This window comes from Lithobates pipiens, unplaced genomic scaffold, assembly GCF_037356315.1.
Source record: "Lithobates pipiens isolate NorthernLeopardFrog02 unplaced genomic scaffold, aLitPip1_a1.2 Scaffold_19, whole genome shotgun sequence".
Classification (NCBI taxonomy): Eukaryota; Metazoa; Chordata; class Amphibia; order Anura; family Ranidae; genus Lithobates; species Lithobates pipiens.
The window spans coordinates 515346778-515372660 of record NW_027507764.1 but is presented as its reverse complement, the minus strand read 5'-3'; the positions used below and the strand labels follow the sequence as shown (position 1 = coordinate 515372660).

Below are 25883 nucleotides of genomic sequence, written 5' to 3'. Positions count from 1 at the left end.
CTGCTAATGAGAAAAGGTATTTAGCAGTTTATAGTGTACTGTGGGAGAAATATAGTGAATGCAGGCTCCTGGGTTTAGTAACACTTTAAGATTAAAAACTGCTCCAAGGATAAATACTACCATACAAATGGCAAATGTGTACAGGCTGAATGTCCCTATACTTCTCCCTTCAGAGGAGACCATAGTGTACTAATTCTGTGCATTCTGCTATTATTATTACTATACACAAGTCATCTGAACCAGTTCTACAAGCCAGTACGGCACCCGGCAAACTCATCCGTTTATAAACACGTAGTGACACTTGTTGCAGGATCGCGGTTGCTTTGTCATGTAAAAAGAGGAAATGTTTCGACCTTCGAGACAAAACCTACACACACACACACACACACACACTTATATATTTTTTATTTTTTTTGGTGCTCTGCATGACTTTCATGAAAAAAATAAAAAATAAAAATAAATAATCAATAAAATAACCGTGTGTGTAACCCAACATCTGTTATAGACATAAGAAAAATGACACTAAAAACCACATAACATAACATGTTTACAGACAATCACAAACCTGTGGTGTATGCTGGAAAACATCCACAGTAAAATTCTGCAATAAAATAAAGTGTACCTGCTAGCTTGCAGCCTTCTTCATAATGAACACTGAGTTGCACATGCACAGCTCAGAATACATTTCAGCATAGAGCCTGTGTGCCGGGTGACTAAATTCCTGGACATTCATAGGAGTTATGTCACCCAACACCAGCCAAACAAAAATGTCTGAAAACCAGCACCTGCAAGATGCCAGGGAGAAAGTGCTGGTACCGGAGAGGGACCTCTTGGGCATCCGACCATTTGGGATAAGTATTGCAGACTTTAGTTCCACTTTAAGCCTTCTGTGTATTTTTACTGTTATTATTGCGGAACTAAAGTCCACAATATGCAACTCTGCCTCAACAGTCTGAGGACCCTTTCCGACACAGAGATCTTCGGCCAACAAATGACAGGCTAGTAAATTTTTGTCAAACGACAGCTCCATGTCAGATTTTTAGATGGTCAGTACACAAATCCGTCACACAAAAGTCGAAAGTATAAACACGCATGCTTGGAATCAATGCTCAAACATGACATTATCAGAAGGGGCAAAAAGGGAGGCGCTCAAGAGCTGAAATTCCTCATAGTGCATCACTATGTTTGTGGCACGACAAGTTCCTGGCACATGCTCTCACACTTTAAAAAAAAAATAAAAACGAAAACGTTTTGCCTAGAGTTCTACTTTGAATTTAGTCCAGCTTTAAAAATGTCCTTTCCATTTCAGTTTGCAGCAAATGTAATTTTCTAAGGGCTCGTTCACACCATACATGCATGAAAACTGATGCAAAATCAATTTACCGCAGTTTCCATGCAAGTTGACATCAGTTTCGATGCGCGCCAGTTTATGTGCCCTATTCACACCAATGTTGATGTCACATTCGTTTTTTTCCAGTGCAGAAAACTGCATACACGTGCAGAAAAATCTGCATGGTGTGGTGCAAACAGGGCACATAGGGACCTTTTTTTTTTAATTTTTTTTTTTTTTGAGCCCTTGCAGAAATTCTGATGTCTCTGCACCATGGTGTGAACGAGGCCTAAAACTGACCAAAAAAAAAAAAAAAAAAAGTTGAATGACACTCCCTCCCATAATATTGCCAACATAAATGTTCTGTTGGCAGTTGGCGCACAGAACACTAGGAGAAATGCGATTTCCTAATTGTGTCAATTACCTCTGGGTAGATTACATCAAACTCTTCTTCCGGGTGTCAGATCCTCCGTCTTGATTGGCCGGGGAGGGGGGGGGGTTAATTACATGCACACGGGAGCCATTCACTCCGGAACCCAATGCTGTGCACATGCAATAAAAGATTGTGAACAGACGGCTACGTTTGTGTTATTGCAGAATGTCTCTTCTACAATGAAGAACTGCCTGATGACTCTTTATTACTGTAGGTTTGATTCCACTTTAACCATTTAATGACTAAGCCTATTTCTGACATTTGGTGTTTACAAGTTAAAATCCTTATTTTTTGCTAGAAAATTACTTATAACCCCAAACATTATAATAATATAAATATCTAGCTATATTATAATCTACAGAATAAAATGGTGATTGTTGCAATATTTTATGTCACACGGTATTTGTGCATCCATGTTTTAAATGCAACTTTTTGGGAAAAGGGGACACTTTTTTTTTTTTTTTTTTAATTCATGAAAAACACAAACAGTAAAGTTAGCCCAATTTTTTTGTATAAATGTGAAAGATGATGTTACGCCAAGTAGACAGATACCAAACATGTTACGTTTTATAATTGCACGCACTTGTGGAATGGCAACAAACTTTGGTACCTAAAAATCTCCATAGGCAACGCTTTAAATTTTCTTTTTTACGGTTACCAGGTTAGAGTAAAGGCTCATACACACGATCGGACTTTGTACAAACTTTCCCGTGGACTTTTGTACAAAGGGCATAGTCCACAAGTTTGTATTGCATACACACGATCGGACTTTTTAGGCAACAAACACGAACGTAGTGATGTTTCAACGTACTGACGACACTTCAAAAGAGGACGTTCAATGACTCCAGCACCACCTTTGGTCAACTTCTGTATTGTTGTCCGATTTTTGCATTGGTTCTGAGCATGCGTGTTTGTACCTTGTACAAAAGTCCGATGGTTTTGCGTACACACAATCGGACTTTGCTCCATCGGACTTATGTTCTCAAAAAGTTTGTCCGTTCGCACAGCCAACAAAAGTCAGATGAAAATGGAAAAAGTTTGTCCGATGGAGCGTACACACGGTCGGATGTTGCTCCAAAACAGCTAATTTGCATGTTTGTTGTCAAAAAGTCCGATCGTGTGTACGGGCCTTTACAGAGGAATACCTCACATGTGTGATGTGAACACCGTTTACTTATGTGGGCGTGACTTCCATATGCTCGCTGTGACGGGAGTGCTTTTTTTTTTATCACTCTTATTGCCATCACAAGGAATGTAAACATCCCTTGTGACAGTAATAGGTGGGGACACCTCTTTATGGAGGGATCGGGGGTCTAAAAGAGCCGCATCGGTTGTTATAATTGGAAAGCCGATCGCCCGCTCTAAAAAAACAGTACCGGGATGATGCCTGCAGCTGCGGGCATCATCCCGGTATAACCCCCGAAACCCGTGTACGCACATCTGCGTATGCTCGGTGGGAAGGGGTTAAGATTCTGAGATCATTCAGAATTCATTGACAGGTGCATGTAACCTGCGTCAGGCAGGCTTTGCATTTCCTTGTAAAGGAATGCAAAATTTGCCTGGCAAATCATAAATCCATCAACAGTCCATAATGCTGTCTGCAGAAATCTGCACTGGAGTACAAGTCAAATTTTATCCATCCACTACAACAGGTTTAATTCCCTCTACAGCTGGCCATACACATGGCAACTTTCAGGCAACTTTAAAGCGGAGTTCCTGTAATTTTTTTGGTTTATTAAAACTCAGCAGCTACACTTTTTGATTAATAAACACACACTCACCTGTCCTACATTCCGGAGCTGCCGCCACCCAAAGCCTCGGTTCTCTCCCTAGTCTCTGGGCAGCACCGGCATTGCAAGTGTGGGCACCTGGCTGTTATAGCTTGCGGCTTCAGAGCGCCTACCCTTAGGTCAGGCAATCTTCTGGGACCTGTGACGTGTCCCAGAAGATAGCAAGAGGGGGGAAAAAAACGTCCACTCCTATCAAAACTAGATGAACCCCCCCCCCCCCAAAAAATAAAAAAAAAGCCAAATGTTGGAAATTTTGGGGGGGGGGGGGGGGGGGTATTTCTGGGAGTGCATAAAGCGTAAACCTCCCCTTTTGGGTGGTGTTCTGCTTTAACTACTTTCCATCAACCGGGAACCAAACATACGCACACAATCTGCCACCCACGTTTAAATTGTTCAATTGTTGGTTGATTTGACAGGACTAGAAATGGACAGCTTTAAGGCCTTGTTCACACAAGCATACTTAAAGTGGAACTTTACCCATAACAACTTGATAAAAAAAAAAAAAAAAAAAAAAAAAAAATTATGATCTTTAGCATGGAACATACAGTACATAATAATTATGCTACCAAAATTAGTGTGTGCTGTAAATTGCCTCCAGCATCGCTCCCATACCTTCTTGCTGAAGCCTAGAGCCCCTGAGCAGAAGTAAATCTTTAGACTGTCAACAGATCTGGCTCTAGTGACTCAGATTTTCAACACAATGCCAAAAATGGAGAGCAACTGAGCATGTGCAGAGCAGGGTGACAGTGTATTACATCAAGACTGCAATATAATATACAATAAAAAAAAAAAAAAAAATATCACACACACACATATCTATCTATCTATCTATCTATCTATCTATATACACACACACACACACACACACACACACACACACATATATATATACATACACACAGGATATAAAAAAAAATCTACACACCCCTGTTAAAATGTCAGGTTTCTGTGATGTAAAAAAATAAAAAAAAAAAAAAATATGACAAAGAAATCATTTGACAAATGTTTCCCACCTTTGTGACCTATAAACTAGATACCTCAATTGAGCAACAAATGGAAATCTTTTAGGTGGACGGAAGTAAAAAAAAAAAAAAAAAAAATATGGCTGCATAAGTGTGCACACCCTTAAAATTAATACTTTGTTGAAGCACCTTTTGATTTTATTACAGCAGTCTTTTTGGGTATGAATCCATCAGCATGGCACATCTTGACTTGGCAATATTTACCAACTCTTCTTTGCAAAAAACACTCCAAAATCTGTCAGATTGCGAGGGCATCTTGTGCACAGCCCTCTTCAGATCACCCCACAGATTTTTAATCGGATTCAGGTCTGGGCTCTGGCTGGACCATTCCCAAACTTTAAACTTCTGGTATAGCCATTCCTTTGTTGATTTGGATGTATGCTTTGGGTCGTTGCAATGCTGAAAGATGAAGTTCCTCTTCATGTTCAGCTTTTTAGTAGAAGCCTGAAGGTTTTGTGCCAATAATGACTGGTCTTTGGAACTCTTCATAATTCCCTCTACCTTGACTAAGGCCCCTGTCCCAGCTGAAGAGAAACAGCACCAAATGCTTCACTGTGGGTGTGATGTTCTATTGGTGATGTGCAATGTTTTTGCACTAAAAATATCTTTTGGAATCATGACAGAAAAAGTTCAAACTTGGTTTCATCAGACCACAACACATTTTCCCAAGTTTTGGGAGACTTCAGATGTGTTTTTTCAAAATTTCTTCATAAGAAAAAGGGGCTTCCGTTTTGCCACTCTACCCCATAGCCCAGACATATGAAGAATACGGGATATTGTTCATGTCACATGTACCACACAGTTCCTGCAGCTCCATTAATGTTGCTGTAGGTCTCTTAGCACCCCCCCTGACCAGTTCTCTTCTCATCCTTTCATCAATTTTGGAGCAACGTCCAGTTCTTCAGAATGTCACTGTTGTGCCATATTTCCTCCACTTGATGACAACTGTCTTTACTGTGTTGCATGGTATCTAATGCCTTGGAAACTCTTTTGTACCCTTCTTCTGACTGATACCTTTTAACAATCAGATCCCTCTGTTGCTTTGGAAGCTCTCTGCAGACCATGGCTTTGGCTGTAGGATATGACTAAGAAAATGTTAGGAAAGACCTACTAGAACAGCTGAACTATTTGGGGTTAAATCGGAGGCACTTTAAAATGATGGCAGGTGTGTACCGACTCCTATTTAACATGAGTTTGCACACTTACGCAACCACATTTTTTTTTAAAGATTTGTTTTTCAATTGAGTAGTACAGTTTAAAGGTCACATTAAAAAAAAGGTTCTGAAATGATTTGTGTCTCTTTTTACATCACAGAGAAAAAAAAAAAAAAAAAAAAAAAAAAAAAAAAAAAAAACACACACATACATATATAGCTACAATGTAAAGCAGTGATTGTGAAGCTTGTAGAACAGTGTAAATTTGCTGCCCCCTCAAAAAGACACAATACGCAGCCATTGCTAAATGGCTAAACTGCTGACAACAAAAGTGAGTACACCCCTAAGCTAAAATGTCCAAATTGGGCCCAATTGGCCATTTTCCCTCCCCATTGACAAGTGACCCGTTAGTGTAACAAGGTCCCAGGTGTGAATGGGAAGCAGTTGTGTTAAATTTGGTGTTATTGCTCTCACTCTCACTCTCTCATACTGGTCACTGGAAGTGCACCATGGCACTTCATGGCAAAGAACTCTGAGGTTTAGAAAAAAATAAATAAATAAACATTGTTGCTCCATATAAAGATGGCGAACCTTGGCACTCCAGATGTTTTGAAACTACATTTCCCATGATGCTCAGCTATACTGCAGAGTGCATGAGCATCATGGGAAATGTAGTTCCAAAACATCTGGAGTGCCAAGGTTCACCATCACTGGCCTAGGCTATAAGAAGATTGCCAAGACCCTGAAACTGAGCTGCGGCACTGTGGCCAAGACCATACAGCGGCTTAACAGGACAGGCCTTGCCATGGTCAAAGAAAACGAGTGCACATGCTCGGCGTCATATCCAGAGGTTGTCTTTGAGAAATAGACTTTTGTTGCCAGTGGTTTAGACATTAATGGCTGTGTGTTGAGTTATTTTGAGGGGACAGCAAATTTACACTGTTATACAAGCTGTACACTCACTACTTTACATTGTAGCAAAGTGTCATTTCTTCAGTGTTGTCACATCAAAAGATAGAATAGAATATTTACAAAAATGTCAGGGGTGTACTCACTTTTGTGAGATACTGTATATACAATTTAACCCCCCCCCCCCATCATGTTTGGGGGTTCTAGGGAACGGTCTAGCAATAAAATGCAGATTTTTACCTCAAGTGGTTAAACAGTATTAGGTATAGGCCCTTATTTTTAATGTTTTACAAAGTTAAACGTGCAAAAAGGGTCAGCCTGAAGCGACTGAATTTTCTGACTAAAGTTCCACTTTAAATGGCACTGCGGAAGCACACATCCAGTCATTCCATTTACACTGACTAGAATGTGACTTCCTCCTGTCTCCACTTTGTTCCCTCATTATCATGGATTACATACTGACAGAGAAAACAAGCGGGCTCTTTTCATGTACAGAGCCATCTGCTTACTACAGCCGTGCCACCTACTCACTTAGGAGGAACAACTATATTTGTCCTTGAAAATACAGATCTCTGAAAGAACTAACAGATCACACGAGGAAGGCAAAGGGGAGGAAATATTCAGTAAAAACACCACAGTACACATGGGGGGGGGGGGGGGGGTAAATGCACTTCAGTTTTGGGGGCCTCACTTCCTCCCCACATGGCATGGACCCTTTTATGCAATAACCCCACAGTATTGGAAAAAACAAAATATACAGGTTCACTTTAAGGGCTCATTCACAAGGGTGCCGAGGCCCATAAGGCCACACACACACACACGTGAATTGACCTGTCAGCATAAACCACTTCAGCCCCAGAAGATTTGGCTGCTGAATGACCAGGCCATTTTTTGCGATTCGGCACTACATTGCTTTAACTGACAATTGCGCAGTCATGCGATGTTGCACCCAAACAAAATTTACGTCCTTTCCCCCCCCCCCACAAATAGAGCCACCAATGAAGTGGCACTGATGAGGTGGCATTGATGGGTGACACGGATGGGCCACACGGATGGACACTGATAGGTGGCACAAATTGGCACTGATAGCTGGCATGGATGGGCGGCACAGATGGGCATGGATGGGCGGTACAGATGGGCATGGGTGGGCACTCATAGGCGGCACAGGTGGGCACTCATAGACGGCATTGGTGTTATACTGTACTAATGCATGCCAATCAGTGATGCCCATTGTGGGCACTGATTGGCATCCATTGTGCTGACGGGCATCCCTGGTGGTCTAGGAAGGATTACCTTTTCCCTGGTGGCGTCCCTGGTGGTCCAGTGTGGGCATCCTCGGGGGGGGCTGTGCTGATAATCGATCAGCACAGACCCCCCCCCCTGTCAGAGGAGCAGCCGATCGGCTCTCCTCTACTCACGTCTGACAGACGCGAGTGAGGAAAAGCCGATCACCGGCTCTTCCCATTTACACTGTGATCAGCCGTGATTGGACACAGCTGATCACGTGGTAAAGAGTCTCCGTCGGAGACTCTTTACCGAGATCGTAGTTGCCGGGTGTCAGACTGACACCCCGCAACAACGATCGCCGCGATGCGCGCCCACGGGGGCGCGCAGCGGCTCATAATCCTGAGGACGTCATATGACGTCCGGTCAGGATTATGAAACCACTTTGCCACCGTCAATTTGTAATAGGGCGGGCGGCAAGTGGTTAAGTTCAACTGATAAAGAATGTTCTGATTCTTGGCAGACTGCCCAGGTTTTCTCTCCCTTTCTTTTGACTAAGGCCCCTTTCACACCGACGTCCCGTTCAGGCCCGCCTGTCAGTTTTTCAGGCGGACCTGAACGGGTGCTCCATAGAGCTCTATGGATCGTCGGATGTCAGCGGTGACATGTCCGCTGACATCCGACCCGCTCCGATCCGAAAAAGTGTAACGGAGGAAAAAGCTATTTTTCCATCCGTCTGCGGATCGGATCGGGTGACGACGGGCACTGCGGTCCGTCGTCATCCAATCTCCCATAGGGGAGAGCGGCGCTGTGACAGGTCCGTCCCTGCGCAGTATGCAGAGACGGACCTGTCATCTCCCTGCTCAGCGGGGATCGACGGAGTGATCCCCGCTGAGCAAACGGATATCCACGGGGCGGATCAGAACTGATCCGCCCCGTGTGAAAGGACCCTAATGTCGCTTCAGAGGAGCAGAGAGAATTCTTTGCACAAAAAGAATTGTGAAACGCTCTAATCAAGATCACAATACCGATTCTTGACGATTAATTGTGCAGCTCTACTCTGGTTAGGGATGTGGCACTAAAAAATGGGCACCTATGACCTAGCTGGCATAACACACCTCCACCATCAGAGCACTGAGCTCTTTCAGTGATCTAAACCCCCTCACATGCTCTTTCTGCCCCCCGATGAGCTCAGCATTTGCAAGCTCACTCCTATGATGGTGAAGTTGAGCAGTAACAGCTGTGAGTCTCTTAGCAACATCCTAGCAACAAGGCAGGATGGGGGTATCCAATCTGTGGGGTATGCAAATGGCCGATACCTATCGCGAGAACTTAATTCAACTTTAGGCAAAGCTGCACAGTTTGTTTTTTATCTAGACACCCCTTACCTTACCTACATAGGCAGTTTATTGATAACGATAAACTATGCCTTGTTTAAAAATGACAAACCTTTAATTTTTAGAACCACTTTAACTGCTTGCCGACCAGCCGCTGTCATTATAATGCGGCAGGTCGGCACAATCCCGCGAGCCGTCATAGCTATACGTCAGCTCAAAGGATCGGTATAGCAGGCACGCGCTTGCTGTACTGTGGGGGTGCTGATGCTCGTGCCCGATGACCGCCGGCCACGAGCTGCAGAACAGAGATGTGTATGTGTCTAAACACACAAATCGCTGTTCTGTTCTGTGAGGAGTGACAGTATCTAGGAACACACGATCTGTCATTTCCTCTAGGTCAATCCCCTCCCCCTACAGTTAGAAACACACACGGGGAACACGGTTAACCCCTTGATCGCCCCCTAGTGTTAACCCCCTTCCCTGCCAGTGAAATGTTTACAGTAATTGGTGCATTTTTATAGCACTGATCGCTGTATAAATGCCAATGTTCCCAAAAATATGTCAAAAGTGTCTGCCATAATGTCACAGTCCCGCCACCGTTACTAGTAAAATAATAAAAATGCCATACATCTATCCCCTATTTTGTTGACACTATAACTTTTGCGCAAACCAATCAATATACACTTATTGCGATATTTTTTTTTTTTTTTTTTTTTTTTTTTAATTCTCAGTTTAGTCTGATATGAATTCTTCTACATATTTTTGGGGAGGGAAAAAAAAAAATATCGCAATAAGTGTATATTGATTGGAGCATTGATTAGAGCGTTTCACAATTCTTTTTGTGCAAAGAATTCTCTCTGCTCCTCTGAAGCCACATTAGTCAAAAGAAAGGGAGAGAAAACCTGGGCAGTCTGCCAAGAATCAGAACATTCTTTATCAGTTGAACTTAACCACTTGCCGCCCGCCCCATTACAAATTGACGGTGGCAAAGTGGTTTCATAATCCTGACCGGACGTCATACGACGTCCTCAGGATTATGAGCCGCTGCGCGCCCCCGGGGGCACGCATCGCGGCGATCGTTGACACCCGGCAACTACGTGTCTACGATCTCGGTAAAGAGTCTCCGACGGAGACTCTTTACCACGTGATCAGCCGTGTCCAATCACGGCTGATCACAGTGTAAATGGGAAGAGCTGTGATTGGCTTTTCCTCACTCGCGTCTGTCAGACGTGAGTAGAGGAGAGCCGATCGGCTGCTCCTCTGACAGGGGGGGGGGGGGGATCTGTGCTGATCGATTATTAGCACAGCCCCCCCGAGGATGCCCACACTGGACCACCAGGGACGCCACCAGGGAAAAGGTAATCCTTCCTAGACCACCAGGGATGCCCGTCAGCACAATGGATGCCAATCAGTGCCCATAATGGATGCCAATCAGTGCCCACAATGGGCATCACTGATTGGCATGCATTAGTACAGTATAACACCAATGCCGTCTATGAGTGCCCACCTGTGCCGCCTATGAGTGCCCACCCGTGCCCATCTGTGCCGCCCATCTGTGCCGCCCATCTGTGCCGCCCATCTGTGCCGCCCATCTGTGCCGCCCATCTGTGCCGCCCATCCATGCCCATCTGTGCCGCCCATCCATGCCAGCTATCAGTGCCAATTTGTGCCACCTATCAGTCTCCATCCGTGTGGCCCATCCGTGTCGCCCATCAATGCCACCTCATCAGTGCCACTTCATTGGTGCCCATCAGTGCCGCCTTATCAGTGCCCATCAGTGAAGGAGAAAACGTACTTATTTACAAAGTTTTGAAACTGAAACAAAAAAAGCCAAAAGCAGACAGATGGCCCTACGTCCGGATCGGGTGAGATCTGATGAAAATCATCCGATTTCTCCATAGAATCCAGCGGCGCTCGACAAGCCCCTCCCTACTCAGTGAGCAGAGAGGGACCAGTCATCCGCCGGCTCAGCGGATATCAACGGAGAGATCTCCCGCTGAGCCGGCGGACTCCATGCAAGTGGATCCGCCTCATTTAAATAAAGTGAAAAAAGTTTAACCACTTAAACACAAACTTTTTCTGACATTTGTTGGTTTCAAGTTAAAATCATTTTTTTTTTTTGCTAGAAAATTACTTAGAACCTCCAAACATATATATTTTTTTGTAAACACCCTAGAGAATAAAATGGTGCTTGTAGCAATATTTTAGGTCACACTGTATTTGTGCAGCGGTCTTTCAAAATGCATTTTTTTTTTTTGGCAAAAATTACTTGAATTAAATGAAAAAAAAAAAAAAAAAGAAGAAGGGCGAACCAGTAACGTTAGCCGATTTTTTATTTTTTATTTATTTTTTGTACAACGTGAAAGATTTTACGTTGCAAGAATCGCGATATTTTTATTCTAAGCAAAAAAATAATTTTAAATCGTGATTCTCATTTTGGCCAGAATAGTGCAGCTCTAAAACAGAGTAATAAAGTTAAAGCGGGGTTCCACCCTAAAGTGGAACCTACGCTGATCGGATCCCTCCCTCCCTCCGGTGTCACAATTGGCACCTTTCAGGGGGGAGGGGGGTGGAGATACCTGTCAAAGACAGGTATTTACACCCACTTCCGGGCATAGACTCCTGTGGGAGTCTACGCCATTTCCTGTCCTGCCGCGCTGTCTGCTGGGACACACACGGGTCTTAGAGACAGTGCGGAGAATTCCTATTGCGCTGCGCGACTCGCGCATGCGCAGTAGGGAACCGGGAAGTGAAGCTGATTCGCTTCACTTCCTGATTCCCTCACCTAGAACGGTGGCGGCAGCAGCCGAGGGATCGATCGGCCTCGGCATCGCTGGAACCCGGGACAGGTGAGTGTCCATTTATTAAAAGTCAGCAGCTGTAGTATTTATAGCTGCTGGCTTAATTTTTTTTGGTGGAATCCCTCTTTAAGGAGGTGGAGGTAGGCAGTAACGGCTGGATCTGTCTTCGCAACGTGCTGGCAGCAAGGCAGGATGAAGAAATGCAATCTCAGGAGTTTTTCAGTCAGGCTTCATGAAGTATGTAAATTGCCTATACCTACACCAAGAGCATTATTCAACTTTGGTCAAAGCTGCAGTTTGTTTTTATCATCTACAAAATGTCCCTTTTAGTTGTTGGTAAGGATCAAGCCTTTAACGCCCTTTCTGAATAAGGGTTATAAAACACACCTCCACTATCTGCCGTAGCCCCCCCCCCCCCCCATCACTAAACACTTACCTGACTCCATGTCACGGTTCCAGAACCACTCTCCTCACTGCCTGCTTTCACAAGAGAGACCATAGGCTCCTGCTGCCGTCAATCAAACACCTGTGAATAGGGTCAGGGGGGCGTAGCTTACCAGTGTTTACTAGGAGCGCCAGCAGGGGGACCCGAGAAGAGGAGGATCGGGGGTTGCACTGTGTAAAACCACCAAACAGGTAAGTAGGACAGGTTTGTCATTTAAATATTTTTTGCTGTTACAAAATTACACTTCACTCAACTCCGAGTCACAGCTTGTTGCGACTTACTGTGGTACAGCGACATTTAGTAAAGTGCTCAAATCCCAATAGCTTGTACATGTATTTAAACTATCAGGTGCAATATATGTGAACTAAATATCCCGGTGTTTCAGTGCATAGTTTGCTGGGAAGGGTGTAGCAGTGTGCAGAGGGTCCATCCAGAATTTGTAGTGTTTATATGTGGTCACACCCCTTTAGCACCCGATAAGCGGTTAAGTACCAGCCACCGTCATACCGCGGCAGGTTGGCTCTCCTGCGCAAAATTGCTGTAGGAGTACGTTGGCCGCTTTAAGAGCAATAGGGGGCACATGCACACCCATGGCACTATACCAGAGCTAATGCACGTACCCGCAATGTCTGCCGTCCACCCGTGATTGCTCCACAGAGAGCCAGAATGGCGATCTGTCAATGTAAACAGACAGATCCCTGTTCTGACAGGGGAGTAGAGACAGATCTGCTGTTCCTAGTGATCAGGAACAGCATTCTCTCTCCTCCTCCTCCAGTCAGTCCCATCACTCCAGTTAGAAACAGCTCCCAAGGAAAACATTTGACCCCTTGATCGCCCCTAGTGTTAACCCCTTCCCGTGACATTTACACAGCAATAAGCTGGTCCCCAAAAAAGCGTCAAAAAAGTGTCCAATCTGTCCACCGCAATATGTTGCAGTCCTGATAAAAATCATTGATCACAGCCATTACTAGAGAAAAAAAAAAAAAGACAAAAAATATATTCCCTATAACTTTTGCGCAAACCAATCAGTATACACTTATTGCGATTTTTTTTTTTTAACCAAAAATATGTAGAAAAATACATATTGGCCTAAACTGAGGAAGAATTTTTTTTTGGGGGGATATTTATTATAGCAAAAAGTAAAAAAAATTGTTTTCAAAATTGTCGCTTTGTTTAGAGTGCAAAAAAAAAAAAAAATAAATAAAAAAAAAATAAAACACACACCACACACACAAAAACACAACGCATAGGTGATCAAATTCCATGAAAAGAAAGCTCTATTTGTGTGGAAAAAAAAAAAAGAAAGCACGGCATTGTTTGTGTACAACATCGCATTACCATGCATTTGTCAGTTAAAGCGACGCAGTGCCATATCGCAAAAAAATGCCCTGGTTAGGGGGGGGGCAAATCCTTCCGGGGCTGAAGTAGTTAAATACTTTATCACACTGCTCCTTTGAAAATGCTGTAAAAAGACTTGTATTTTTGCTGCACCTTTGATGCGTTTTTTTGCAACGTTTTCTGGACCCTGATACATTAATGCACCTGTGAAACTTGGATATGCGACTCCAAAAACACATCTCAGGTGCTTTTTTGATGCAATTTTTTCATTTTAATGAGTAGGTGCATATTTTGTGCAGTGAGGAGCTCTGAAGGATTTAAAGAGATACATTTTTGTTCTGGAATTTTTTTTAAATACAGAATTATGGTGTATACACAGTACATTGAAAACAGTTTTCAACATGCCCGTGCTCTGGCTGTGTAGATCCACATAAACAGACATGGTTGTAGACAAAATGTGAATAAGCCCCTCAGTGGAACTAAACTGAACAAGCGCCATTTATTGGAGGAGAGACATGCAACATCTCTTCTGCAAGAACACACATTTCTCTACCTGCTTCTATTGAATGTGCAGCTCAGTGTGCATTCCTGGCGCTGTGCTGGAATGGCCGTCACCTGTGTGCATATGCGGGATGACGTCATTCCACCCCTGGCTAATCAAGAGGCCAAAAACCTGGCACCTGAAAGTAGCTTTGAAGAAGAGGAGGACAGCGGTTGGCGAACAATGCAACGCTGACAGGTGGAGGCAAGTATATCCCGGGTTTAGTTCCACTGTAAGGATCAGCCCTGGTTAACACATCACACTGCACTCCTGTGCGATTCAAAAGCGATTCAGAGCTGTGAATGAGCTTAAATCAAAAGAGCATTGCACCAAACTTGTGCATGCACTAATTTTAGAAACACACTGCAACTGGATTGAATGGTTGTTATGTACTATGCGATCCGGAGCAACGACCTGCATTTGGGGTGTTGCCATCATTACGCTCACTACAGAATGCAAGGGCAGTGCGATTTGAGCATGGTTTCCTGCACCGCGTTCTAATTTGAACCGGGGCCAATTGTACTTTTAATACAGAGATACTTTAAATGACCCACCCAGATCTTACACTAACCTGGCCTCATTCCTCCGAGATCTTTGCTGTGTGTCGTGCTGCATAAGTTTGATCTTGGAAACTGAAGTGAAGCTCCGGGCAAAATTAACAAGAACACCTTTCAAGTTGTATGTATGCAGGTATATATAAAACTTTCAAAGAATATGCAAACTCCAAGCAAATTGTGCACAGAGTTTGCATGATCAGGGCCAGGATTCAAAGCAAGAGCTAGTCAGTAAGGGCTCTCACACTTGCGTTACATTTTAACCACTTGCCGACCAGGCTTTTTCTGGCACTTTGTTTACTAGATTAAACAAGTATTTTTTTGCTAGAAAATTACTTATAAACACCAAAAAAAATATATTTTTTTTTGGCAGAGATCCTAAGGAATAAAATGGCAATCGTTGCCACATTTTAAATGCCGTTACCAGTTACAGAGGAGGTCTAGTGCTATACTGTTTACACAGGAGTGCGTGACTTTATGTATGCGTTTGCTTCCACGCCTGAGCAGAGGGATAGGAGCGATTACACTTTTATTTAACTTTTTCATTTTTACACTGTCCCTTTCTTTTTTTTATCACTTTTATTCCCAATACAAGGAATATAAGCATCCCTTGTAATAGAAAAAAATGGCAGGTCCTCTTTATGGCCTCAAATCTTTTCTTTACCTTTAAAAGCAAAATATCAAAACAAAATAAAAAATAAAAATGGTTTTTTTTAATTTTGCTAAAAAATAAAATAATTTACTTCCAGCCTGGACCCGAAGTGACGACATGGCGCCGCTCCGGTCCGCCAACGTTATAGAGGCGATCAAAGAGCATCTAATCTTCTATTAATATGTTCTTTATTGAGTTTCTTGATAAGGAACGAAACATGTAAGTGGCAATAATAAAGTGGCATACTATCTAATCTTTGATCGACTATGGAAGCAGCACCATCAGATCATTTTTCGGGCGAACGGGTGGAAACCATAAGCCCGAGAAACACCGGCGAGCGGCAAAAGGAGGGACTCCCGCTGCTTCGGAAACGGCTTCATTGGCCACTTGGAACGGTTTTATAAGAAAGCCAGCCGACAGCTGCAAAGAAACAATACCGGCGTTTATATATATATATGAAATTGATTAACGCAGTCTAAAAGTGCATTAAACGCACCTATAGCGTTAATGAGCATTTAGGATGTGTTGCACAGGCGTTCTTGTTGCGTCAGGCAACACTTCACAAATACCACGTTTTTTTTTTTTTTTTTTTTTTTTTTTTTTTTAAAGGCTAAAATGGTAAATACGTAATCACTTTTAATGCTTTGCAACCACACCGTAAACACTATAAGCACATTTACAGTGCATTTAAGGTGCGGCTGTTCTGCGTTTCAATAGAACTGAAAAGAGGGAGTTGCAAGGTGTCATTGCCTGCCAAACTGTGGCGGCATCAATATTTATTTAGTAACACTAACGCTGCAGTGTGAACACCTCCATCTGTTCCCTATTGTATAGTTTTGAGTGGCACTGAAGTGTTAAAAACTTAACTCGCCGCCCATTTTAAACACACGTGTGAAATCGCTTTAAGATGCGGTGTTATCCTTAGTTCAAGTAACAATGTAAAAAAAAAAAAAAATATTAATCTATTCCCATATCCATAAATTCACCTTTAGCAGAACCCCCCTACAATACCTTATGCACCATAAATTAGATTAGGCTGGGAATAGGAGTCATGGCACTGTTGGATTTGATCACAAGGCCGACATCCCAACATGTTTCAGGCTCTAGGTTCTAAAGGAGGAACCCTGTGTATGTATGTGTGTATGTGTGTATGTGTGTATGTGTGTATGTGTGTATGTGTGTATATATATATATATATATATATATATATATATATATATATATATATATATATATATATATATATATATATATATATATATATATATATATATATATATATATATATATATATATATAATTAGTACAGCATGGTACCAATTCTCATTTCCTTTATAATTATAATCAGGAAACACAAACCACTATAGGAAACCCGCACTTCTCATTCCAGCTGCACAAATAACGTTTCTCCAAACCATTCTTCCTACTATTGATCAATCCTCAGATAAAATGTTAGAATTAAAATCAGATGCAAGTCAACTCAAAGCTTCAGGCAATATTTTGGAATACAAAAAGGTCCAGCAGTGAAGGGGTGCACTGCCTGCGTGCCCATGTGAGTGTGGCACTGTTATCTGGCACCCACTGCCTGTTAGAAGTACAAGCTTCCCTCTATCTGTGTTCAGCTCTTCTATTGAGAGCTTCCTGAGTACTGGGCTTGTGTACTGATCTGTACAGATAGGCTTCAGAATGCAGCAAACCGCTCTGTGCGGCACATTGGAGTGTACTGCACAGAAGTACAGCATGTGTGCATTTTCACACAATGGAACTCATCACAATATAACACATCACAAAGCGCTGTGGTGCATAGCATCGAATGAAGTGTCGTTTTGTAACACCTAAAAAAAAAAAAAAAAAAAAAAAAAAAAAAAAAAAGGGATGCAACCTACACACCAAAATGCATCCCAAAAGCTGCCTATATTAGATTCTATAACAGGCATCAGTAAATGGTGGACCGCAGTCTGGATCCAGACCCAGTAAAAGTCCTACTGCAGCCAATAGATGCCAGATTGTCCTCTACTGGCATCAACCTCAACAAAAGACACAAAATTAGAAGAAATCAAATTTCTTCATCAGTTTAGGCCAATATGTATTCTGCTACATATTTTTGGTAAAAAAAAATAAAAAAAAAAATAAGCCCAATAAACGTATATTGATTGGTTTGAGCAAAAGTTATAGTGTCTACAAACTAGGGGATATTTTTCAAGAATGTGCGCCGCTAGTATCAATTACTCTAACACACACACACAATTTTCACTTAATTTTGCGGGGGATTGAAGCCCCGCTCGTCTCCCCCTCCGTTTGGCGGCGCCGGCACTGTAACTGTGGGCATGTGGCTTCACAGCTGGGCACCCACTGCGCAAGTGCGATTGGCGCGCCATGACTGGCCGCGCAATCATCTGGGACCTGTCACGTGTCCCACGATTGACAAGATGGAGGGGGCAGAGCTGAGCCCTTCCTGCGCCAAGGGGAAGCGACGTCAGGAGCCCAGGCACTGAAGGAGGCAGACTATGGGGGGGGGGGACCCCCTAGCAACAGCCATTTGGAGGTGAGAAAAAAAAAATAATAATTTCGGTGGACGTCGGCAGAATGTCACGGACATGCCCTGGTCGGGACCTCCGTGAGTCCAATCGCAGGTCCCGCAGACTCTATCGCCATGGGGATACCCCCGATCGTCTCACGGGGAGGAAGAATGGGGAGATGCCAATGTAAACAGCATCTCCCCGTTCTGCCTAGCAACAAGTGACACTGATCTCTGCTCCCTGTGATTGGAGCAGAGATCAGTGATCTGCAAAAAAAAAAAAAAAAAAAAAAAAAACAAACACAGCCATGCCCCCCAACAGTTAGGCACGCCCCTAGGACACACTTAAACCCCACACTGCCACCTCCTGGTTAACCCCTTCAGTGCCAGTGTCATTTACACAGGAATCAGTGCATTTGTATCGCACTGATTGCTGTATAAATGACACTGGTCCCAAAAATGTGTCAAAATGTGTCAAAAATGTCCGATGTGTCCACCATAATGTCGCAGTCACAATAGGGTTAGGGGTTAGGGTCAGGAATTTCCCTAGAGGAACAAGGCTAGGACTCAGGGATTGGAATAGGGATCTCCCCCAAAGGTCAAGGGTCAGGCTGACCCACCCCCACCAAAGTGTTCCGCTTAACCCCAACTAAGTCGGGGCAAAAAAAAAAATGATATACTAGTAAGTTAAGTAAGTTACATTACTAGTAAGAAAAATTATTATTTTTTTTTTATAAAAATGCCATAAAACTATCCCCCTAGCCTATTTTGTAAACGCTAAACCAATCAATAAATGCTTATTGCGATTTTTTTTAAACAAAAATATGTAGAAGAATATGTATCGGCCAAAACTGAGGAAAAATAATGTTTTTAATATATTTTTTGGGGATATTTATTATAGCAAAAAGTAAAAAAAATAAAAATAAAAAAAATAAAGCTTTTTTTTCAAAATTGTCGCTCTTTTTTTGTTTATAGCGTAAAAAAAAAAAAACCAGAGGCGATCAAATACCACCAAAAGAAAGCTCTATTTGTGGGAAAAAAAAGGACATACATTTTGTTTGGGAGTCACGCCGCACAATTGTCAGTTAAAGGGACGCAGTGGCGAATCGCAAAAAGTGCTCTGGTCTTAAGCCAGCAAAATGGCCGGGGCTTATGTGGTTAAGGGCTTTATAAATAAGCCTGTAGTTAAAAACCGCTTGAAAGATCCTCCTGCGATTCCCGTTTCTTATAGTGGTTAACTCAAATACAGATCACAAATCACTTCCTCCTCCTGGCGATGGCGCAGATCGAAAGCCACTACTCCTGGTGTTTCAAAAAGCCTCCTCATACATATCACATGCGGAAAACAACAGAGGCGTGCAAAAGCGTGATATCATTTAAAAAAAGGTTTAATTGCAACTTAGACTCCACATACATTTACACTTACATTTCAATAATAAAAACACACTTAAAGTATACTGGCATTCTGAGGGGTGACAGTGTCACCTGAAGTCCGGTTCTGCAGCCTCGGTCCACATCGTTCACCCCGTCATGTGCCTGCTCTGCAAAACACGTCCTGCTACCTCACACGTCAGCCGATCAAGCTCCTCCTACCAGTTTCGTCACAATCTCGTGACTTCCTCTGATTTTTTTTTATAGAATTATTTGTTTTTGTTTTTTTTACTTGTAATGGCAGCGATCAGTGATTTTTGAGGGACTGCAACTTTGTGGCGGATAAATCGAACACCTGACACTTTTTGGGGACCAGTGACATCAATACAGTGATTAGTGCTAAACAATATGCTCTGTGACTGTACTAATGACACTGACAGGGAAGGGGGTAACATCGGGGGTGATTAAAGGGTTAAGTATGCTCCTAGGGAGTGCTTTCTAAGACGGCTTTCACATCAAGCCGCCCATAGCATCGGTGGTAAAACGCCGCTATTTTTAACGGCGTTTTACCATCGGATTTGCAGCGCATTCCGGCCGCTAGCGGGGCGCGTTTACCCCCGCTAGCGGCCAAGAAAGGGTTAAAACCGCCCACAATACGCCGCAATAGCTGCGTTTTGCCGATGGTAATGCAGCGCTGCCCCATTGATTTCAATGGGGAGCAGCGGTAAATACACCGCTCCTTTACCGCTCCAAAGAAGCTGCTGGCAGGACTTTTGATGATGTGCTGCCAGCGCACCACTCCAGTGTGAAAGCCCTCTGGCTTTCACACTGGAGTGAATGGAGCAGCAGTTTGAGGGCGGATTGCAGGCACTATTTCTAACACTATAGCGCCTGCAAAACGCCCTCGGTGCGAAAGGAGGTAAAGAGATCCGTGTCAGAGTCTGACAAGCTGACGACAAGGGGGCTGGATGGTACACCTGTGCCTTCCACCTGCACCTAATGCTTGGAGCTTCATGCATCACAGCTAAACACCCAGTGTACATGATGCCTAATAATTGAGAAATTTTCAGGCAGGCCATACATTACGCAATTTTGGCTTCCTTCAACCACATGTTGGAGGAAACATGGTCATGGTCAGAACACAATGATTGCGGTCGCCGGCTATAGCTGGCAGCAGCAATCATTTTGGGGGGGGGGGGGGGGGGGAAACCCACCACAACAGGCTGGTTGTACTGAAGTCGATCAATAGATGGAGCCTGCCCAAAGGGCTCATGTACACAAAGACTAGGTTGACCGATGGCCGCAGAAAAACAGCGGCGCAATTTAATCGCATTTTGCAGACATCGGTCAACGTGTTCTTCTGTGTTCGGGGAGGTTGCACCTCCTAACCACAGCAGCACCGAAACGATTCTAAAAGCCTTCCTGTACATGGACACAGACTTTTATGGAGTGGAGTTCAGGAGCTTTGCCAAAGAAAAAAGTGTCCCGTGTCACACTTAGGGCAGCCCTATGCGAGTTTGTCACTCAAAAGCAGCTCCTGCTTCTCTTTGGGTGACAAGCTTCATGCAATTTTGAAGGGCACATTTCTGTCATGCGACAATATTGCACCACTTTTGGGGTGCCATTTGTACTGAATAGCACCCAAATACGCATTGCGTGTTTTTCAACCATTGCCACACGATTTGGTATCACGCCATTTCTGCCCGTATATCCAAATTGCCAAGTGTGAATGGGGTCTGAGGCCTGGTTCACCGTAATTTGGGCCGTGTTTGTGATGGCACAGCAGCCCATTAAGCTGAATTGGCTGCAGTGCCTGCGTTTCATGCAGGAAAAAGGTTCCTGCACTATTTTCAAAATGCAAAGACTAAGAAATTGCATTGTTCTTTTGCCACATGCGATTTCCCGCACACGCAAGCTGCATTTTTAGATGCACGGGAGTGCCATTAAAAAAAATTGAATGGCAGCCCCGCGCCTCGCAGGTGTGGGAACAGGTACAATTCCCCCAACCTCAACCACTTGCGATAATGTGGACCAGGTCTTAGGACAGTGATGGTGAACCTTGGCACCCCCAGATGTTTTGCAACTACATTTCCCATGATGCTCATGTACTCTGAAGTGTAGTTGAGCATCATGGGAAATGTAGTTTCAAAACATCTGGCGTGCCAAAGTTCACCACCACTGCCTTAGGGTCAGTTCACACCAAATAATCAGTCTGGATGTGTTTCTGCATGCGCATTTTTGAGGTGTTCTGGAGTGATATATATTTTCAATGGATTAACCCCCCCCCCCCTTTTTTTTTTTTTTTTTTTTTTTATAGTTTGAGGCGTTTTTATCTGTATTGCATTCCGGTGCATTTTTAAAGCATTTAGATGAATCCCGGGGCGGTCCAGTACATTTGGTGCATTTTGTCATGTTCCAGTGCAGTTCCTTGCAGAAAAAAAATGCAGCAATTTCTACTTTGTTATTTGTACTGCAATGGTGTGAACTTTGCCATTGAAATCTATATAACCTAGTGTCCATGCGTTTTTGATACAAGAAAGAAAAAAGAAAAAAAAAAAAAAAAAACACACGCATGCGATGTGGACTAGGCCTTGGGCCCCTGTCACATGGGGTGAACTTCGACAGCGAATCCACATGCTCAGCAGGGAATATGTGCGCTGATCAGTGGTCTGTGTGCGCTGAGCTATGCAGAGCAGACACAGCCCATTGTCCTCTATGCCAGACCCCCCATCCATCTGATTTTAGGGGACAGGATCGGGTGTCGGCAGGTATCAAGGGACACGTCTGCCGACATCCGGCGCTCCATAGAGAGCAATGGATGGACCGATTGGGTCTGCCTGAAAAAAAAACGCACAGGAATCAGTGAGAAAAAGGGGCCTTAGGCAAAAATGTCAGGTAGGATTCCATCATAGAAGAATATACTGCTCAACATTATAACAGAATTACAAAAAAAAACAGAAACAAAGTTTCCACTGACAGTTGACACATCCACTTTCTCTCAATTACTGTCAGTTCATAGGGAAGCGGTTAGCAGAAGATGAAGACAAAGAATTTTCAAGCCTGGCTTTGTATGACAGGCCCAGACAGATGACACGGGAGGGTCATCAGACCGAAGATCTCAGCTCCCAGTGTGGAGGAATTCCCAGCCTTTTATTTACAGGCACTTCTTCTGTTTGTACAACACACACACCACAACACAACACACAGGTCATCACGCTGATAATACATGCAGGTGTGATTTTCCCTTTCAGAATGTTCTAAGCAGCAGCTGACATGATTGGGGAATCCCATCCTCCAAGCAATGTTTTCTACAATAGGTGATAATAAAGTAAAAGCGTTGTGCAGCCCACCAGGGTCTGGTCCCCCAATCCATGGATCTCATCAGTCCTCCCACCAATGGTCTTTGATTGCTGAAGCCCCACAAAAGGCAACACAAAATAAATAGGAAACGCACAGAAAAAAAAACATCAACCAACTCCCGGTGCTAAACCAGATGAAAGCCAAATGAAACAACCTTCACCAGTGAGGACCCTGCCGGGGTTTGGACGCCTGCCTTTACACACACACATCAACTTTAATGGGGTCTTATTCCGTAGGGTTCAATATTGAGTTGCCCCTCCTTTACAGCTATAACAGCTTTGGAAGGCTGTCCACAAGGTTTAGGAGTGTGTGAATGTTTGACCATTCTTCCAGAAGCACATTTGTGAGGTCAGACACTGATGTGGATGAGAAGGCCTGGCTCAGTCTCCTCTCTAATTCATCCCAAAGGTGTTCTATCTGGCTGAGGTCAGGACTCTGTGCAGGCCAGTCAAGTTCCTCCACCACAAACTCGCTCATCCATGTCTTTATGGACCTTGCTTTGTGCACTGGTCCAAATCATTTGGTGGAGGGGGGATTATGGTGTGGGGTTGTTTTTTAGGGGTTGCATTTGGCCCCTTAGTGAAGGGAACTCTTAGCCCTTGTACACACGGTCAGAGATTCCGTCGGAATGTTTCCTATCGGAGCGTTTTGTCGGATATTCCGACTGTGTGTGGTCTCCATCGGACTGTTTCCGTCGTAATTTCCGTCGGACCAACTTTTCCAACTTGCTGGAAATATTTTCCGACAAAATGCTCCGATAGGACATACTCCGATCATGTGTAGAGAATTCCGATCGGACAAAGTGCCACGCATGCTCAGATCAAATTCCTACATCAAAGCTATTGGCTACTAGCTGCAACGTAGTCCCATCGTAATGAAATAACGTCATCACGTCGGATTTTCCAACAACTTTGTCCGACCGTGTGTATGCAACAGTTTCGGACAAAATCCAACGGATTTGGTTGTCGGAATCTCCGACCGTGTGTACAAGGGCTTAAGGTGTCAGCATACCAGGACATTCTGGACAATTTCATGCTCCCATCTTCGTGGGAACAGTTTGGGGATGGCCCTTTCCTGCTCCAACATCACTGCACACCAGTGCACAAAGCAAGGTCCATAAAGACATGGATGAGCGAGTTTGGGGTGGAGGAACTTGACTGTCCTGACCTAAACCCGATAGAACACCTTTGGGATGAATTAGAGCGGAGACTGCGAGCCAGGCCTTCTCATCCAACATCAGTGCCTGACCTCATAAATGCACTTCTTGAAAAAAAAAAAAAAAAAAATGGTCAAACATTACCATAGACACTCCTAAACCTTGTGGACAGCCTTCCCAAAAGATCTGAACAGCTGCAAAGGGGGGCCAACTGGGATGCCATTAAAATTCACGTGTGTGTGTGTATATAAAGGTAGGTGTCCCAATACTTTTGGCAATATAGTGTATGTGTCCATTAGTAGGCTGGGTGTACAGGAGGGGGGGGGGGGGTCTGATCACTGATTGCACTACCCTGACTAATCTACTTTTTCTCCAGCATCCCCATCCACTATAACCCATCCCCCCTACCCACCATCACCCAACACCCCTGTCTGTGGTCACTTATCCCTCCCCCTTCAGGGCTGTTAGAAATCACAGGGCCCCATAAAGCCTACCTGACAGGGTCACCATTACCCAGCCACCCCTCCCCCCCCCCAATCAGTATCATCCAACTGCTACTACGTACCCACAGTCCCAACACCCCTCATCAGCTGTGGCTCAGCTATCCATGTTCACCCAACATTCCCGTCCACTGCCACCCAGATCCCCAACAGCTGTCACCCGGTACCCATCCATTGCCCATCTATTGGTGCCCATTGTCACCCCCACAATCCAGGCTCCTCTAGTATCAGGGTAAGACCCCCATAGTCCTCTCTTATCAGAGATCAGTGCCCCCTCATCATACATTGTATCTTCTATCTCATACAGGCAGAGATGTATGACCCCCCCATCACCTGCAGGCATGGGGCTCAGCTCCCGATCCGGGCTGTCCGGAGGACTCCGCACCACTCCCTCCTTCAGGTAGTCCTGGAAGTGAACCTCCCGCAGCCCCATCCACAGCCGGTTGGCAGTGCCCTTTAGGACCCGCCCGCTCCTCCCGGTCAGGTAGTCCATGCTCCCGGGCCCGCGGCTCCACACCACCGAGCAAACTTTCTACAAACTTACTGACAACTTCCCACCGCCAGCCCCGCCCACTGCGGGCGGTAACCTGTCACCAAAGACCCGCCCCCTTTCCTCAACGTGGGATACTGTGCCCCGCTTCTTTAGGCAGGACACCCCTACAAGAGAAAGTGGGAGACCCCGCTCGTGCTTTGATTCTGGGCGGCGGGGGAAATACCACTACGGAATCATAGGGGGGATTAAACAAGGAGGGGTAGTTGACGTTTGTTTACTATGTGAATTTGATAATTCAGTAAGATAGTGTTCGGATATAGATGTAAACACTTCTAATATATACACTACAGCAGCCCGCAGGTCCCTGAAAGAAGCCCAACGATATATATATATATATATATATATATATATATATATATATATATATATATATATATATATATATATATATATATATATATATATATATATATATATATATGTAGGGGCGACACTTTGTCAGAGTGTTTGCTATGTGCAAATTCATTTTTTTCCTCAGAACAGTAAAGGGGTTCTGAGGGCTGATTGTGCAGGTTTAACCACTGGGCACTTAAACACCCTTAATAACCAGACCAATTTTCAGCTTTCGCTGCTCTCACATTTTGAATGACAATTACTCAGTCATACAACACTGTACCCATATGAAATTGTTGTCCTTTTTTTCCACACAAATGGAGCTTTCTTTTGGTGGTATTAAATCACCTCTCTGTTTTTTATTTTTTGTGCTATTAAAATTCTGTAAAAAAAATGAATTTTTCTTCGTTTCTGTTATAAAATTTAATAGATTAGTAACTTTTCTTCATAAATTTTGGCCAAAATTTATACTACTACATATCTTTGGTAAAAATAAGTACAAATTAGTGGATATTATTTGGTCTTTGTGAAAGTTATAGAGTCCACAAGCTATGGTGCCAAT

At 43.8% G+C, this 25883-nt stretch overlaps 1 protein-coding gene across 5 annotated transcripts in view; it reads right to left on the bottom strand.

Moving 5' to 3' along the window:
• Positions 1 to 25883, bottom strand: part of OXR1 (oxidation resistance 1) — an 807173-nt gene that overhangs the window by 165267 nt on the left and 616023 nt on the right. For 2 of the 5 annotated variants that reach the window (XM_077493166.1, XM_077493170.1), the window contains exon 1: positions 24769 to 24983. The exons of the other annotated variants lie outside the window; for them this stretch is intronic. In XM_077493166.1, the coding sequence (XP_077349292.1) occupies positions 24769 to 24928 (160 nt within the window). In that variant the 5' untranslated portion in view covers positions 24929 to 24983. Of the gene's footprint in view, positions 1 to 24768; positions 24984 to 25883 lie in introns of those variants that run through there. 5 annotated transcript variants of the gene reach the window in all.